Source organism: Copadichromis virginalis, linkage group LG2 (genome assembly GCF_057382275.1).
Source record: "Copadichromis virginalis isolate Kocher_CV1m ecotype Utaka linkage group LG2, C_Virginalis_male_GT1.1, whole genome shotgun sequence".
NCBI lineage: Eukaryota > Metazoa > Chordata > Actinopteri > Cichliformes > Cichlidae > Copadichromis > Copadichromis virginalis.
The window spans coordinates 14,720,415-14,739,241 of NC_140619.1; the positions used below are offsets into that span (position 1 = coordinate 14,720,415).

Here is an 18,827-nt window from a genome sequence, read left to right on the forward strand (position 1 = left end):
TACCCCGGGCTTCTGACAAAACAACCCGGGCTTAAGCCCAGTAAGCCACCCCCACGCTCCGCCCCTGTATGTTCACAAAGTTACATGTGCAGTTACTGCACTGCAGTACTCCGTACAGCTTACATCCTTTAAGATTTGAGAGATAAACTTTATATTTTACAGTTTGTGATGTTTGTGATTACAGGAGCTGCGCTCAGATTCAAATCTCAGCACCATCCAGTGACAGCACACAGATCATCCAACATGTTCATCCAACATACATCTTTTGGGGTGGGCTCTGAATATTTCCTGAGGGAGCTGGTGGTGAAGATAATGAGTCCTCCATGATCCTTGGGATGAGCGTCAGTCTTCCTGATGTTTCTGAAATGATGCTTCTCTCAGAACATCTGGCACAGGACAGCTGTGATGAAAGAAAGGGAGGAAGATTCTCCAAACCTCCGGACCCAGGAAACCCAGCTTGGTCCTGATGGTCTCCCTCACTAGCCCCCCACCCCCACCCCGGCACCAGTGTCCGGCAGCCTCGCCTCTGTCAGTGCAGTCACCCTGTACACAGGGCCGGCCCGTGGCATAGGCCGTATAGGCAAATGCTAAGGGCGCCGTCCATCAGGGGGCGCCACGCCAGTGCCACAAATGTTGGAAAAAAAAAAAAAAAAAGTTGGTACTATTATTTCTAAATACAAAAAATAATCCCACGTTAATTAAAATGCAAAGTAAAGCTTATTTAATAGAAATATTATTTGTTACAACATTACGCCCCCCTCCCCCTCCCCGCATGGTGCGCCCCCTCCCTTCCCGTATCATGGTTCCTTTTGGACGTCACCACATCAAAAAATCAACACAAGATGTCAAAACGGCCAAAACTGTCAGGTGCCCAGGGAAGAAAAAAGAGAAAAGAAGAGGAGGAGAAACGAGAAAAAGACAGAGGTAGGTAACGTTAGCCTACATGAAATTATTTGTCTGAATGTGATAGTAACCTAAATTTTTAGCATTAAGCTAATGTTACATGATTCGCTAATTGCTAATCAATAAATAGCTAGTTAACTGTTTTAACGTCAGTTAATATTGTGGGGGGGGGGCTAAATTGTTATGGAAAATAATAATGTAACGTTAGGTAATTACAGTACTCCCACCTTTCCCACCATTCCTCATTTGTATTCATCTTTTAAGCAGGTGTTTTTTGTTTACATTGTTAGCTAACGTTTACCCTGCAGGTAATAGTCACTTTTCCACCCCTGTATATATTATAGTTGTAAGCCTAGTTGTTAAAGTGCACATCATTAATGTTAATTAAGCAATATCACATGAGAGGGAATGCTGTTTTTTAATATGAGCACTGCTGTGATTCGGTCAAAGATAATCATAACATAACATTCTCATATGATATTATACTGTTACTTTGCATTCTGCTATTCAGCATTTCACTGTAATGATGACAATTCAATTCAATTCAATTTTATTTATATAGCGCCAAATCACAACAAAAGTCGCCTCAAGGCGCTTCATAAGGCACTACAGCTCACAATAAATTGAATCTAATCTAATTTGCATATCAGTTAACATCATACATATATCTCTTTGGTTTTTCATTTATGTTATATCATTTCATTTTATTCCTGGAATCATATGCTTTTATTATTAGACTTTAATACTCAGTGGTGTCACATACTCCTCTCTTCAGATGCACTGTTGAAGTTTCTAAATCCCACCCCTGGGCCATCTACCACATCTACCGCTGCTGCCTCCACTTCAGCAGCACAACCCACCAGTGATGCAGCATCAGCAGCACAACCCAGCCATGATGCAGCAGCATCAAGCGGTCTTCCTGTTGCCTCCACCTCAGCAGCACAACCCACCAGTTTTGCAGCAGCATAAAGCAGTGTTCCTGTTGCCTTATTTATATTGTATTTTTAATTTATTTTATCCAACTTGTTGACACGTTTTATTGTGTTTATGTATGTAAAATTTATTGTATTTCATATATTCATTTTTTATTTTTTGTATTCATTTATTTATTCATATATTTTTTTTTATCTTGTTAATTATTCTGATTGTGAATTTGCTTTCTTTAATTAAAAAAAAAAAGGTCAAAGACAAAGCTATTCGGTTTCTTGTGAGTACATACACTACACTGCCGATTTAGGGGGGCGCCACCTAAAATCTTGCCTAGGGCGCCAGATTGGTTAGGGCCGGGCCTGCCTGTACACCTCTGACTTCTGCTACAACTCTGAATTATGCCATATTCAGAAGTTTGCAGATGACACGGCCATCATGGGGTGTATCTGGGATGATCAGGAAGAGGAGTACAGAAGTCTGGTGAGGAACTTTGTCGCATGGAGTCACACAAACCACCTTCAACTCAACACCTCAAAGACAAAGGAACTGGTTGTGGACTTCGGGAGGTCCAGAGAAGGTCCACTGCCGGTTCAGATAGAGGGGGAGGAGGTGGAGGTGGTCAACAAGTACAAGTACCTCGGGCTGTGGGTGGACAATAAACTGGACTGGTCATGCAACACAGAGCACCTGTATAAAAAAAAAAAAAGCCCAAAGCCGACTGTACTTCCTCAGGAGGCTGAGGTCTTTTAACATCTGCAGGAAGCTCCTGAGGATGTTTTACCAGTCGGTGGTTGCTGGAGTACTTTTCTATGCTGTGGTGTGCTGGGGGAGCAGCGCTGCAAAGAAGGACTCATCCAGGCTGTAGAAACTGATCAGGAAGGCTAGCTCTGTGGTCGGCATGAAGCTGGACACTCTGGTGGCAGAGAAAAGGACACTAAAAAAACTGCTGGACATTATGAACAATGCTGGGCATCCTCTGCACATGGCCATTAACAACCAGAAGAGTCTGTTCAGTGACAGGTTGCTTCTCCCCAAGACAAGAACCAACAGACTTAAAAACTCCTTTGTCCCACACGCCATCAGACTGTTTAACTCCTCTCTGGAGGGGAAACAGGAGGACAAAGGAGGGGGGAACAACTAAGCTGTAGTGCCTCTTCACTTCACTGTGCAATACCTTTGTGCAATACTTTTGTTAATAGTCAATGGTGCAATAGACCTCAATACTTGAAATGTGCAATTCACTTGTATTTTTATTTTTATTCCTATTTATTCTATTCATCCCCTTCGTATATTTTATTTATGTGTGTGTGTGTGTGTGTGTGTGTGTGTATGTGTGTATATATATATATATATATAAAATATTCTGTAACTCTGTAACTTCTGTCGGTGCTGTGCTTTTTGGAAACCGAATTTCCCAGAGGAACCCACCCGAGGGATTAATAAAGTCTTATCTTAAGTTTCAACTTACAAGTATGAATTTTGACCCCATTTTTCTTCCTTTCAGCTGATTGTGATTGACATGACATTGACCAAAGTGATCTATCCAATCAGAGAACAGATGGTTTTGGCTGTCGAAGGGGCGCTTTTTTGAACTGCAGGTCCTTGAAGGATAAATGCCCTTTCACGTCTCTTCTCGCCACACCATGAAGGAAAACATCTGGGTGTCCAAGTAAACTTTTTCTCACAGGTTGACGTGCTTACACAGGGACCTCCAGAGCGTTTTCAAGGGAGGTCGACCTCGGAGGAAAAGCATGTGGAAATGACACACTCTTCTCTAATCGGGAGAGTTACAAAGCTTTCCTTGTTATGAATGAGCGATACGTTTTTATTAAACATTTGAACATAATACAACACAAACTCTCGTAGAGGACATAAAGTCAGAGAGATACGTTTTGAAACGACAAGGATCAGGTGCATCTAGTACACCTAGACCACAAAAAACAATATACGAGCAGAGCTCAACAGCCAGCGCAACAAATTCAGGATCCTTCACTCTTAGTTAGCGGTGAGCACAGATCATGCCGCGTCCGATGCTTAGTAGTATGACTCATAGCAGTGGTCCTGGGTGAACTGTGATTTTGTGTTATAGTAATACTAAAGTAATAATGGTATTTCTGAACACTGGTATACTACAACTGTATCCTTTCAACAGCTACCAAAAGTTAAAGGACCTAGCTTATATAAAGATCCTCCAGCTTCAAACTGTATTACCCTTCAAGGACCTGGAACTCAGTAAAGCATCCCTTCGACAGCCAAACCCATCTGTTCTCTGATTGGATAGTTCAGTTTGTGTCAGTTTGACATGACATTGACCAATCAGCTGAAAGGAAGAAAAATAGGGTCAAAATTCGTACTTGTAAGTTGAAACTTGAGTGCAGAGTTTCACATGTATCTTTTTGCTATGTGCACACACAAATATTTTTTACACACACACAAATTTGTATGTGTAAACCACATACAAATCCTGATTTACAAGTAAAAAATATTTATGACCACAATTTGAGCCCATAGGTGTGTTTGCGGTCACGTCCAGTGGGTGTGTGGGCGGGAGGGTCACACAGATACTTCACTTCAAGTCTCTACCAGCCAGACTCCAGCTCCAAAAGCGCAACACGGCAGCTCCCACAAGAGGGGTATTTTGGCTTCATTTTTGTGCAATGGGAGGAAGTGCTGTGGCATCGTCCATCTTTTCTACAATTATTGTTCAGTACCATGAAACTCCCCACAGACCAAACGAGTCTCTCTTTACTTTCCCTCCACTTTAAAACTGCTTTTTATACTGCAGGTCTTCTGTTTTCTCATCTGGACTCATCAAGTGCATTAACTTTGGTTTAATGAAGGAAATCGTCACACAGAAAACCACTGTTACAGAATAAGAGCTGGCTATGTAAATGCAGTAATGAAGAAAAACAAGAGAGGAATCAGACAGGATTTTATTTTCCAGTAAAACACAGCTTCATTCTGATACCAGGATACACAATAAACTTAAATAAGCTGATTGGAATAAATGGGAGCTTACGTCATGTTTTTCTGTTTAACATTTAGATACAGAAGCGAGGACTTTGTTCTCTAAAAGCACCGCGTGTGTGTTTAGCTGCTCGGGCAAGCATTCAGAGAGAACGACATGAAACTCTCGCGTCACCGAGCATATTCACCTCCATCAACAGCTGTGTGATCAACTTTTACAACTCTGCAGCAAAACTAATCCATAATTCTTTTTGATTTTCTCTGTAAAAACAGCTATAAAATATATACCACTACTGCTTTAAATTAGCAAGGACAGAGGCTGGAAACGCCACGTCCTGTCACATACACCCAGTATAAAAACAACTCTACAAAGATTTTCTCAGTTTAAAATCTTCCATCACTGCATATCAGCACGCTCCATTTCAGCAACACTTTTGCATTGAGAACAAACTTCTGTTCTTACCCTGATCAGCTAGTTAAAAGGTTCAAGCATTAAAACTTAACGTTGGTGCTGTGAACATACATTAAACAAAGCAGGGTTGAAAGGTCTAGAGCAAAAAAACTTTTCTGGTCTCAGCTGAGATAAGCCGCTCAATTATCTGATTATCATGATTAAACCCTTTGAGATGGAAGCAGGATGGAGAGTTTGGATATTTAAGTTAATAAAACAGCTTTGAAAAGCGCAAAGAGTAAAACTGCTGCCAGGATTGTGCTGCTTTACAGTAAAACTCATGTACAAAATTTTAGTGCATAAGCTTTAGGCACATACTCAGAAACACGTATACATAAAAAATTTTCTCATAATAAAAAACTGTAGAATACATCTGCTTAAGAACTAACTTCAGCCTTTCTAATAATTAAGTGCTCTATGAATAATAATGCTACCAAGTTTATTGAGGCAGGTTTCATTAAAGCTACAGAAAGTACATCAAAACCCCTCTCTGCTGTGTGTGTGTGTGTGTGTGTGTGTGTGTGTTGTCGCCTCCTTTTTGGTTGCAATAGTATCCTCCTCGTTCCAGCGTGTCCAGCACGGAGGTCTTACACTGAGCCAACTCCACCGCCACCTCCAGCTCTCCGTAATCCTTGTGGACCCCCTTTAGAGCATTCACTCCGGCAGTGTCAAGGAACAAGATGGCGCTGCAGTCGATCACTACTCTGCGTAAGTAACGGGAGGCTATGTTCATCGTGTGTGTGTGTGGGGGGGGGGGGTCAGGTTAACTAAGGCACAACCCATGATCTCTGACCCCCACGAATCAACATCACAGCAACCTCGAAATCTCACACTGCACTTTTGTTTTTCTTCAACTCGAACTTTGCCTAATTCATTACCCGATTCACAGAAAGAAGGCACAGGCCAAGGTCATGTGACTGCAGCTAACAGTTAAACAGGAAGAGTCTCTCATCCTCACCGGAGGAATATTCGTCTGTCAGAGGATCTGGAAGCACATGCATACACCTGTGATCAGTGCTAACAGACAAATGCTTCCTCGGGTCATTGCACGTACATTCATGTTCAGGCACAGGATGGCTGCTTCTTATTAAGCACATATGAAGAATCTATGTTTTTATCCAGCAGGGTTCTGATCTAAAAATCTAAAGCATTTAGATACCTCCAATGTCTCTCCTCAGAGCAGCAGAGCTGCTGCTTTTTTCTACATGTGTTTCAAACTTCCTGCCCTGAGGCGTCAGTCATGATTGGACTGATGGACCCAAACACGAAACAGCAGACGATTACGATCGTTTTTGATTGTGGCAAAAAATCCAGTTTATACCTTGTAAAAAAAACCAACAAAAAAAAATACTAAATCATTTACACCTGTTTTAAATCCTAACCCCAGTCGTCATCCTGAACATGTGCACGTGCATCGTTCCAACTCAGTATCTAAAAATTAAGTCAGAATACGGCTCTGGTTTCTATAAACAACACTAGGGCATGACCAGTGTCATACTGTACAGTACTTGTACACAGAGTGCAGTACTTGTACTCTGCAGTATAAAACACATATCACATTGTGCTGTACACACTGTGCAGTACTGTGCATTATGAAACACATATTTCACACTGTACAGTACTTGTACACAGAGTGCAGTACTTGTACTGTGCAGTTGGGAACACTTCCAACTGCACAGTTGAATTGAATTGAACTTCACACTGTGCAGTACTTGTACTCACTGTGCAGTACTGTGCATTATGAAACACATATTTCCCACGTGCAGTATAAAACACATATTTTACACTGTGCAGCACTTGTACTATGCAGATGTAAACTTGCTGAGTCTGCCTTAGACACAGACTCAAGCTGTCAGGTAGGGTCTGGGTATTCTTTCCTCGTGGGTGGCTGGTTCTTCTTATACAGTCCACAGGTGAGTTATCGGTACATGGACGTTCACACTGTGGTGATTGATCACCTGTCTGGATGCAGAAACCTGAGATGAAGGTAGGACTTCAGAAAACTGTTACAAAGGCACATCTGTGCAGCCACACGCTGCAGACATGTAAACATAGACGTGTTGTCTCTTTAGGACTTATAGTCTCCGTTAGGAGTGCTGCGGCTTTCGACGTGGCGGACGGCGTCTTCGATAGTGAAGAAGATCGTGCGGTTCTCTCCTGCGTCGCCTCCTTTTTGGTTGCAGTAGTATCCTCCTCGTTCCAACGTGTCCAGCACAGAGGTCTTACACTGAGCCAACTCCACCGCCACCCCCAGCTCTCCGTAATCCTTGCGGACCTCCTTTAGAGCATTCACTCCGGCAGTGTCCAGGAACAAGATGGCGCTGCAGTCGATCACTATCCTGCGTAAGTAACGGGAGGCTGTGTCCATCATCAGGGTGACGGCTGCAGGAGCTTCGGCCTCTTTCTCGTCCGTTTTGCTAGTTGGGACTCCGGCAGCCTCTTCCTGCAGTTTGCTGTTCTGGAACTTGACACGGCGGCTCTTCTCCTTCACAGGGTCAAGTCCTACACACCTGTACAGAGACTTTTTAAACAGGCTCTGGTTGGCATAGTAGATTGGCGCTTCGTATCTAAAGATGGCCACGTCGGGGTGCGTTTGGAGGCCTTTGTAAGACGCCAGATCTTCGTAATGCTCCCTGGTCATAGCCCGGCCGAGCTTCAGGACCTGGACCCGCTGAGTTCGGCCCAGGACACAGAAAGCCGACACCAAAACCCCCACAAGAAGCCCCATCTCCGTGTTGACCAGCGCTGAGGTTGCCATGGTGATCAGCCAGATGAAGGCGTCGATGCGGTTGGCATGCCACATGCAGGGAATATCGGTGAATTTTCGAAGAGCACCGCGGAGGTTCACCACGATGATGGCAGCAAGAACACACCTGAGCAGAAACAGGAGAGGAGAGAGGTGAGGATCACCGCAGCCTATCAGAAGCTTACACACAGCTGTGGCCTCTACCTGCATCAACGTCCTCAGCATGGAAGAGCTGAAGGAGTGATGGGGTAAAGACGGCACAAGCCATAAAAGCTGCTCCGATTAAAACTTAAGATCGAGACTCGAACGACCTCATCAGGAGGTCAGTCTGCAAGAAGACTAGTTAGCAATCATTTAGAGGTTAGACTGACGTCCTGCTTTTCTTACTTCTGGAGGGAATAGAAGAGCGGCGCGATCACCAGAAGAACCAGCAGCAGGAGGAGAGCACTGATCAGCCCTGACAGCTGCGTCTGGCACCCGGTCGACTCCTTGACGAGGGTTTTGGTCAGTGCGGCGCTGGTGGTGAAGCAGTGGAAGAACGATGGCAGGATATTGCAGAACCCGATGGCATACATCTCCTGGTTGGCATCCACCGTGTAGCCGTGCTTCTTGGCGAACATCTCCGACAGTGAGATGGTGATGGCGAATCCCACGATGGCGATGGAGAAGGCGTCGACGGCCACGTTGGGGATCAGAGACCACATGGGCATTTGAGGAGGGAGGAAGCCTGTGGGGATGGCCCCAGCCACACCTGACCCATATTCGGTGTTGAAATGGCCAAAGTGAGATGCGAGGGTGGCAATTATCACCACAAAGAGCTCGAATGGGATCGGAGCCTAGAGAAGGACAGGTGAGGGCGAGGACAGAGTAAACCACACAGGTAGAAACAGGGTGCTTTTTGTTTTCATAGAATGAATATTTGTATAATAAGGAAAATTATACAAATAATAATAAATAAATAATAAATTTACAAAGGGAAATGTGTTCGGTAAGGAAACAAACCAACAGTTGAGTTTATTTCACAAAATGACCAGGTGAGCCACCAACAGCATCCTTAGGGCCGACGGTGCCAAAAGGAGGTTTAATTTTAGTTTTACTGGAGTGTTATATCGCCACACTTTTACCTTTAGCTTGGACTTGAAGCGGTCATTGAGCTCCTTCGTAGGTATGAGTACTGCCAAACACACCAGACTGGTGATGAGGTCACACACATTGGTGTTCCCGAGGTTGCTCAGCAGGCCGTACCATGTCTTAAACAGAGTGAACCAGCCCTGAGGACGGGGGATCTTCAGGCCCAGCAGGTACTTGATCTGAGACGTCAGGATGGTCAAGGAGGCTCCTGTAGCAAACCCGCTGAGGAGGGAGTCCGACAGGTAGACAGACACAAAGCCCACCTGCAGAAGGCCCATTAGCACCTGAAAGAGATGAGCAGAAGTAAGGTAGTGTCGTTCTATGCTCAGTCATTAAAGCCCACATGTGCCCCTGCACACTTACCTGGTAAATCCCAGCAGTAAAGGTAACTGTGGCCCCCACGGCAATCGCGTAGCAGCTCCGGTCACATCCCACCACACCACTGTCATTTCCAGCCAACGGGACACTGCTGTCATTCCCACTCAGGCTGCTCTCCGGGAGGTATCCCGCCAGGGCCAACTCCCTGTCCACCACCTGGCCAATGAGCAGACAGAGCACTCCAAAAATCCCCACCGAGATGTGCCTGGAAGTGCCCAGGAGGGCGTAGATGATGGAAGCGAAGAAAGATGTGTACAGGCCGTATATGGGATCCTGGTTGGCCAATAAGGAGTAGGCTATGGACTGGGGAACCAATAGGATTCCAACAATCACTCCTGACATAACATCCCCCAGGATCCAGTCCCTGAGCTTGTAGCGCGGCAGCCACTGGAGAACCGGGAAGAAGCTGAGGATTCTGGATTTGGCCTTCTCTGGCGTGCAGGAGCAGTGCTTCCTGAGCCGCTGAGACAAAACCGTTCTCCAGGTTCTTCCCGTTTCCTTCTCAATTCTTTCCAGGATAAGAGGCCGGTGCTGGTCCTCCTCACCACCATCTTCTACTGCCGTACAGCTGTCCTCCCCGTGAAGCATGGCTGAGCCTTTATCTGTGTTCAGGTTGAGAAAAAAGCCATTATTCTTCTCAGCTTCACCTCAAACCACTGACTGTAACAGCCCCCCGAAGTGGTCAGGGAATTTGATGGACTTGTTAAAAAGCCACAGGAGCTGTGAGCCACTGACGTTAGCTAAACGCTGGACTGCACTTTCCTGGAATACCAGTTGGTGAAACCAGCATCAAGGATTTTAAAGATGCATTCTGTGTAAAGAGAGCATGCAACTAGCACCGCCTGCCAGTTATAGGTAAACATTTTCTGATTTATTGAAACCTTGGGCTAATCTAGGACAGTTTGGCGAATGAGCTACCAAAAGAAAGCGTCAGGGATGAGACGTGCAGTCATTACTGAGACAGGAAGGACTGCTTCACCGGTCCAGCCCACCGTGTAAGCACACTTCAACATCCCTGAGATACGACCGGTACCTTTACCTGAGAGTATGTCTTATTCTAATAATGTGTGTGTGCTGAATGTGGTCACAGTTCAAGCTGTGAGGTCAGAGGTTACTGAGATCAGCTCAGTGTGTGTGCGTTTATGACTTTCTGCTGATTTCCTGCCTCTGATGTTGCATCACAGCACAGATAAAACACTTCTGCATTTTCAGTCCTTGTGAGTCGCAGCCCTTCTTCAAACTGAACACCACGCCCCAATACATCTGCCTCTGGTCAACGTTCAACAGCTCCAAGTAAAAGCTGCAGAGTTTAGGGTCACCACCCAAACGCCACCCGAACCCAGAAGCAAGGCAAGGCAAGTTTATTTGTATAGCACAATTCAACAACAATGTGATTCAAAGTGCTTTACAGAGACATTAGAAACAAAAACAAATAAAAAGCATGATTTAAAATTGATTAAAACAAGCAAACAAACAAACTAATTAACAAACAAAACAGTATATAAAATCAAAACAGATAAAATCAGAACAATAGATAAAATCAGTAGTTAAATGTAAGTTTTGAAATTTAAGCTTAAAAGTGTGGATTTGGTGCTTTATTCAAATGCAGCTGAGAATAGGTGAGTCTTCAACCTGGATTTAAATAAACTGAGTGTTTCAGCTGATCTGAGGCTTTCTGGGAGTTTGTTCCAGATATAAGGAGCATAAAAGCTGAATGCAGCTTCTCCGTGTCTGGTTCTGACTCTGGGAACTGATAAAAGACCAGATCCAGATGACCTGAGGGATCTGGAAGGTTCATACTGGGTCAGGAGGTCACTGATGTATTTTGGTCCTAAGCCATTCAGAGCTTTATAGACCAGCATCAGAACTTTAAAGTCTATCATCTGACGGACAGGCAGCCAGTGTAAAGACCTCAGAGCTGGACTGATGTGGTCCACTTTTTTGGTCTTAGTGAGGACTCGAGCAGCAGAGTTCTGAATGAGCTGTAGTTGTCTGACTGATTTTTTAGGTAGACCTGTAAAGATGCTGTTATAGTAGTCAAGCCTACTAAAGATGAATGCATGGACTAGTTTTTCCAGGTCCTGTTGAGACATCAGATCTTTTATCCTTGAAATATTCTTGAGGTGATAGTAAGCTGACTTTGTTATTGTCTTAATGTGTTTTTCTAAGTTTAGGTCTGCATCCATCACTACACCCAAATTTCTGGCCTGGTTTGTGGTTTTTAGGTGTATAGATTGAAGTTCTCTGGTGACCTGTAATCATTTTTCTTTGGCGCCAAAGACTATTACCTCAGTTTTGTTTTTGTTTGGCTGGAGAAAATTGTGGCACAGCCAGTAATTAATTTCCTCAATGCATTTACCAAGAGCCTGGTCTCCTGGTGACATTGTGATATATATTTGTGTGTCATCTGCATAGCTGTGGTAGTTTATTTTGTTGTTCTTTATAATCTGTGCCAGTGGGAGCATGTAAATGTTAAACAGAAAGGGTCCCAAGATGGAACCTTGGGGAACTCCACATGTCATACTTGTCTGCTCAGATGTGAAGTTACCTATTGATACAAAGTATTTCCTGTTTTCTAAGTATGTTTTGAACCAGTTTAGTACAGTTCCTGAAAGACCTGCCCAGTTCTCCAGTCGTTTGAGTAATATGTTGTGGTCAACTGTATCAAATGCTGCACTGAGATCCAGTAAAACTAACACTGACATTTTTCCACTGTCTGTATTCAGACATATGTCATTGAACACTTTGGTCAGAGCGGTTTCAGTGCTGTGGTTCTGTCTAAAACCTGACTGGAAGGCATCATAGCAGTTATTCTGTGTTAACCCTTGTGTGGTGTTCGTATTTTTGTTACTCAGCCAGTGTTCATGGGTCTGGTGGACCCGCTAGAGTTTTGGCTTTCCAAATTAACACTATCAAACAATTTTATGTTAAATTACTCAACAGATGTTTACTTCATCCCAATTACAAGACATATGAACAGCAAACATGGTTAATTTTTTCCCTTTACCTTTGTTAGATCACATTTATGAATTAATGTGCTTCTCGTTTTTCTTTTATATAAAATGTTATAAATAAATCAGTTATAATCAAGTGGAGTGAGTGGAAAGACACAACACATTTACACGTGAAAAAATAATTAATTGTTTAATTTTTCTTTTGAAAAAAACTGAACACGGGTCTCACAGACCCGAACACCATACAAGGGTTAAGAAGTAATTGAGCTGTTGAGAAACTGCTTTTTCAATGATCTTACTTAAGAGTGGGAAATTTGAGATGGGCCTGTAGTTGTTCATTTGTGTCTTGTCAAGATTGTCCTTTTTCAGTATAGGTTTTATTACAGCAGTTTTTAGTGGTTCTGGAAACATGCCTGATATTAAAGAAAAGTTGACGATCTGTAACAGGTCTGACTCCAAAGTCTTTGAGACCTTTTTGAAAAAACTTGTTGGCAGGACATATAAACAGCAGGAGGAGGAGTTCAGTTTACCTAAGATGTCCTCCAGGTCTTTGCTGTTAATAGGGTGAAACTGTTTCATGGTGTTTAAACAGTTTTTCGGTGGGCACAGTACATATTCTGGATCTGCTGTTGATGTACCAATTGCTTGTCTAATTTTTTGGATTTTTTCTGTGAAGAATTTGGCAAAGTCATTGCAGGCCATGGTCGAATGAAGTTCAGCTGCAACTGACACAGGAGGGTTTGTTAGCCTGTCAACTGTAGAAAATAAGACCCGAGCATTATGGCTGTTTTTAGTGATGATATCAGAGAAGTAGGACCTCCTTGCACTCCTGAGTTGTAAATTATAATTGTGAAGTTTCTCTTTATAGATGTCATAATGAACCTGGAGGTTTTGTTTTTCTCCATCTGCGCTCAGCTTTCCTACACTCTCTTTTTTCATTTTTCACTAGTGTGGAGTTTCTCCATGGAGACTTTTTCCTTCCAGAGATAACCTTCACCTTAATGGGAGCAATAGTGTCCATTACATTTAACATTTTAGCATTGAAGCTATTGACGAGCTCATTGACTGACCCTCTGGACAGGTCAGGTGTTAATGGGAAGACCTGGTTAAAAATTGCACTACTGTGTTCAGTTATACACCGTTTTGTGATCACTGCTGTTGATATATTTATGTGGGCTGAGATTTTACTTTCAAAGAAAACACAGTAATGATCAGACAGGCCCACATCAGACACAGTAACCTCTGAAATGCTCAGGCCCTTGGAGATCAGTAGGTCAAGAGTGTGTCCTCTATTATGTGTGGCCTCTGTTACATGCTGAGTCAGCCCAAAGTTGCCCAGAGTGTTACTCAGGTCTTTAGTCCCTTTGTCCTGAGGGTTGTCCACATGAATGTTAAAATCCCCAGCAATAATTACACAGTCAAAATCAACACAGATCACAGACAGCAGTTCACTGAGGTCATTAAAAAAGTCTGTGCAGTATTTGGGAGGCCTGTAAACATTAAGAAACACAACTTTGGATGGGGCCTTCAGCTGTAAAGCCACATATTCAAAAGACTGAAAACTTCCAGGAGATAGCTGCTTACATTGAAATGATTCATTAAATAAGACAGCAACCCCTCCTCCTCTCCTGCTCACCCTGGCCTCACTGATAAAACTGTAGTTAGGAGGGGTTGTCTCGATGAGAACAGCTCCACTGTTACTTTGGTCCAACCAAGTTTCAGTTAAAAACATAAAATCAAGGCTGTGCTCAGTGATTAAATCATTAATTAAAAATGTTTTCCCAGCTAAAGATCTAACGTTTAATAAAGCCAACTTAAGTGTTTTAGAGGTATTACTTGTCCCCTTGTGTTTGGGAGTAGTCTGTGGCACACAAGGTATGTTTACTATATTTAAAGATCTTTTAGAGTGCAGCTCTCTGTGTTTTGACCAGGCCACATGTCTCCTGTCACCTAAAAGTACAGAAATTTTAAAACCTTCTAGTAAACAGGGTCCCAGCTTCTCCTGGGAAAAGTCACCACAGCCCGGACCCTCCACACATCACACATCAGACTGTGGAGACAGGGCATGAAGGTGGTAAGGAGGAACTAAGGGGGGCGAGGGTGGGCAATGTGACTTCGATTGCTCTGTTGAGGGTGGGGCTCGATGGCGAACCTTTGGCCGCTCTGGTGGGGGGTTTATGGGGGACAAAAAGGGATTGGGCCGGGGGGTAGATCTGAGCCCAGCATTGACCCGCTCCATCATCTCCTCAGTGAATTTTATGTGTGGGGAGGAGGGAGAAAGGGAGGGGGAGGAGGGTGATGGGGGTGATGGTCTGTCAGGGGTTTGGGGGACTGGGGAAGATCGTGGTCCCTGGTCCTGGTCCTGGTCGTTGGTGTTGTTGAGAGAGTTGGAGGCAAATAGGGACCCCTCTTCTTCCCTCAGATGTCTCTCCTTTCTGAGGCTCTTCCCGGGTGGGGGCAAATGGAGCTCCTCCTCAAGGTTTCTGCTGGACTTTGTCTGTTCTTGGAGTACTGTTTGTTCCTCTTTATGAGATAACTCCTCGTTTATCTCAGCCTTGGCACCAAGCACAGATGGATGACGTATGGAATAAAACAAGTTGGAGGTGAACAGTTTCACCCCTGACTTGTTAAAATTAAATCCATTTGCTTTAACCCTTTAGAGCCGGTCGGAGCGGGCACGCTCTGTTTTGCATAACTATTTTTAAATCCCGGTAGCTCTGCAACCACGTAAGCTAGCGCAATAATTTTTTTTGCATATGAAACCGGAGGAGTTGTACTTACATCTTATGCCATCAGCTTGTCCTCGGTCACAGTTTCCTTCCACATAAAGCTTTGCAAAAACTGCATAAAAAGCGCTTACAGCAACAAAAACATAATATTCCAGAAACAGGCTTTGCCGATCCGATCAGCTGTTCATAACACTTCCTACGTTGGAATAGACGTCAGCACGAACTTTTGCATGTCCGCCATTACCTGCCCGAAACCGGAAGTGATGTCATTTTCGCGGAAATGTAGTTTTTTTTTACCATCAGGGCGTCAGGGCCTATACTGGATTTTTTAAAAGTTATCTTTGACTTCATGACTTTCTGTGTCGTTTCTGGGATGCTTAGGACTCATATTGCACTGCTGGAAATAGTTTATTTTGATGCATATGCTGCTTTTTTGCAAATTTGCAGTATAATATTTATTTTCATTTTTCCTGCAGTGTATAAAAATTGGTGTATTTCAAAAATAAAACTATGAAGACACTCAAAATAAATTTCCTGTGGTAGGAAACTATTTTGTGCAACTTTTTTGTATTTACAGTTTTGAGGGATAAGCCTCTTAAATTTCTCTAACTAGAAATATATGTTAAAAAAACAAAAACGATTTTAAATTTTTTTGTAGTTTATTGCACTTTTTTGCAATTTATGTGATTACTATGCACTTAATGAATACATATTACTAAAATCTGGGCTATAATTGTTGTATTGATGTATAGCAACTTGAAATGCTCCCAAAAATGGCTCCACAGCATGTAAAAATATAATATAAGCTCTGGCGGACTTGGTTCTATGGTAGGTCTTAAAGGGTTAAACAGATGCCTGCATTCCCAAAAAATATTAAAGTTGTTGATAAAATGCACTGAGTGGTCAGCACATGCTGATATAAGCCATTTATTCAGTGTAAACAACCTGCTGAATCTCTCGTCTCCTCCTCTGACGGGCGGTACAGGTCCACTGATGAATACAGCTGCATTCAGAGAGTTTACAGTATTTAGTAATCTAGTAAAGTCCCGTTTCAGAACCTCCGACTGTTGTTTGGACACATCATTTGACCCTGTATGCAGAACAATGTTTGTCACAGTTGGATATTCATCTGCAATTTGAAGAATTCTCTCCTTCAGGCTGTTGACCATTCCTCCTGCATGTTACAGACACTGCTGCTCTAAATTTTGCGTTATCTCTCATTTATTTTTATAATCATTATCTCCCTTTTACTTGTAATCATTATCTCTCTTTTATTTCTCACCGTTAGCTCTTTTTTATCATTATTTTTTTAGTCGTTATCTGTCTTTTATTTTGAATTGTTATCTCTCCATTTAATTTTTTTAGTCGTTATCTCTCTTTTTTTAAGTCGTTATCTCCCTTTTATTTTTAATGGTTAACTATCTTTTTTTATTGTTATCTGTATCTTGTGACATTATTGAACCACGATGATTAACCATCGCCCTCTGACTGGTGATGATGGAGGTAACTTACTCCGCTTCCCACCACACACATGCTCACTCTCGCTCTCACACACACACATTCGTGTTTTCGTATCTTTGCGGGGACATCTAGTTGACATAATGCTTTCCCCAGCCGCTTACTCTAACCCTGAGTCTGAACCTAACTATAACCGTAACAACAACTGTAGCAATGACACTAAAACCACATGTTGAGTGTCAAAAATACCTTCAAACTCGTGAGGACGGACACTTTGTCCCCAGGATGTTGGTCCCCACAAAGATTTGTAAACGTAGTACACTCCTTCTCACACTCTCTCTCACTCACTCACACAAAACACCAACATCATCATGATGAAGGCCTTTTGAGCACCTCCACCCTCCGTGAGCAGCAGCGGAATCTGACGGTGTGATGTGCTAAACGGGTTACAGGTGGTGCACGCTGCCGGTGTGCACGCGCAGGCACGTAGGGTCCCGGTGTTCCCTGCGCTGACTGATCCAGGTGCGCGCGTGCCTCTGCCTCACCTGGACAGCCGGTGTGAGAGCGTGGCACGAGCGGACTACTGCGGTGACGTCACGAAGTACGGCGGCGCGCTGTGTTGTGTGATGAGCAGAACGTTACTGAGCGTCACGGTGAAACGAGGACGCCGTTTTCAAAGGCTTGTCACTTCCCGTGGGGGCTCAGGGGAGCCGGTGTGAACACCGGCGTGAATGGCTCCTTTGTAAACAGTGTAAACGTGGACAGGAACAAACCTGAGCGCGAGCTGCCGCACGCACGCGAACCCGCAGCACACCGGGAGCAAGGCGGCGTTCACTCGCGCGGGGACTCACCTGAGCTGGATCCCGGTGCCGGTACCGAGTCCATATGAGCCGTCCCTGCCGCTCACCGTCCGCTCCAATCCCGCAGCGGATCTGTTTTCCGCCCCGCCGCAACTCCGTGCGTGATGGCGTGGAACGGAGCGTGTTACGTCACACGAGCTGCGTACATGCGCAAAGTTACTGATGAGCCTGACTGTCCCGAGACCCGATCAGGAGGGGGCAGCAGATCTAATAGCTTCACCTTTTCTTAAAGAAAAGGTCAAAACTCACACCTGTGTTTGCCAGGATACTGGCGAAGCACGGCCAGGTGAACTGTCAGCGACCAAAGGCTGAGATGGAGCTCCAGCAGGACAATGAACCCTGGAAACACTTGTGTGTGGACGTTCTTCACTCCCTCAGAAACATGTAGAAATGATGTTTGTGCCTCTTCACCTGCACTCATCTACAGGTTCCTACTGTTCTGACCATTGACTGTTCTGACACATCACTAGACTCCGCCCCTTTTCCCTGTTTTCTAGTGGAAGTTTTTTTTAGTTTTTGTTTTTTTGTTACCTAATAATGACAAATGAATTTCCTTTGATATTAAAGTATTCTGATCCACCTCGTTTGTCTCGTTGGTCTGTGAACTGAAGCTCCTAAAAATTTGTTCCTCTTTCTTACAGTCGTGTCCTCCTGGATTCAAACACGGCAGAATCTCAGGTTCAACCCACTAGAAGTGGGGATGGGCAGTACAGCTCCTGTTACAGGTTCTTACAGCTATTTGATCTGGCATGAGTTCAAGAAGTTTGCATTGTTATTTACAGTCTGTGGGTGTGAGGCATGCGCTAATCGCCTGGAGTCCAAGGATAAGTGAAAAATATCACCCTACAGTCGTCAGGCCAGAAGAGCTGGATGCTTTTATTACAAACACACGGATATCTGTCAGTCATCATGACTGTACTCACAGCAAACCTGGTTCAGCTCTTTCTTTTCATTTTGTCCTCAGTTGTGTAAGGCTGACGGGGGTTGTGTCGTGACCACACTGGGTGGGCATCGCAAAGTTAAAGCAGACTCAGAGTTCAAACTCGCTGTCTGTGAAAGCTGCAGAATTTGGGGAGACAAATGATGTCCCCCAAAATTTTCACCCCAGAGTCAGAGGTCGGAGAGGAAACATGATACCCAACACAAAGCATTCAGAGAGCTCACACGTCCGCCGTCAGCTCGCTGACGTGTTCTCAGACAGAACGAGTGGCACACGTGCATACACGCCCTGCAGTACACGCAGGTGATTCAGGGACCTGTTTCTCCTTTCCAGCACACCGCGTGTGAATTTGAACATTTGATAAGAAATCAGAGAAATGG

General features: G+C 44.0%; 1 protein-coding gene across 1 annotated transcript; it reads right to left on the reverse strand.

Moving 5' to 3' along the window:
* Window positions 1-4,749: 4,749 nt before the first annotated feature.
* On the reverse strand, window positions 4,750-17,793 carry slc26a2 (solute carrier family 26 member 2). The gene is made up of 5 exons (XM_085471905.1): window positions 17,499-17,793; window positions 9,492-10,108; window positions 9,122-9,412; window positions 8,385-8,833; window positions 4,750-8,124 (listed from the first exon to the last, which is right to left on the reverse strand). Exons 1-5 carry the CDS (start codon window positions 17,530-17,532, stop codon window positions 7,320-7,322), a joined length of 2,196 nt encoding a protein of 731 aa, XP_085328031.1. The 5' UTR covers window positions 17,533-17,793; the 3' UTR covers window positions 4,750-7,319.
* Window positions 17,794-18,827: the final 1,034 nt, after the last annotated feature.

Bases quoted from the DNA above. Each gene is read 5' to 3' on its own strand.
- slc26a2 (XM_085471905.1), bottom strand. From the start codon at position 17,532: ATGGACTCGGTACCGGCACCGGGATCCAGCTCAG. The intron at 9,413-9,491 runs GTAAGTGTGCAG...CATCTCTTTCAG, and splicing joins TTACTGCTGGGATTTACCAG to GTGCTAATGGGCCTTCTGCA. The intron at 8,834-9,121 runs GTAAAAGTGTGG...GTCCTTCTCTAG, and splicing joins GCTTCAAGTCCAAGCTAAAG to GCTCCGATCCCATTCGAGCT.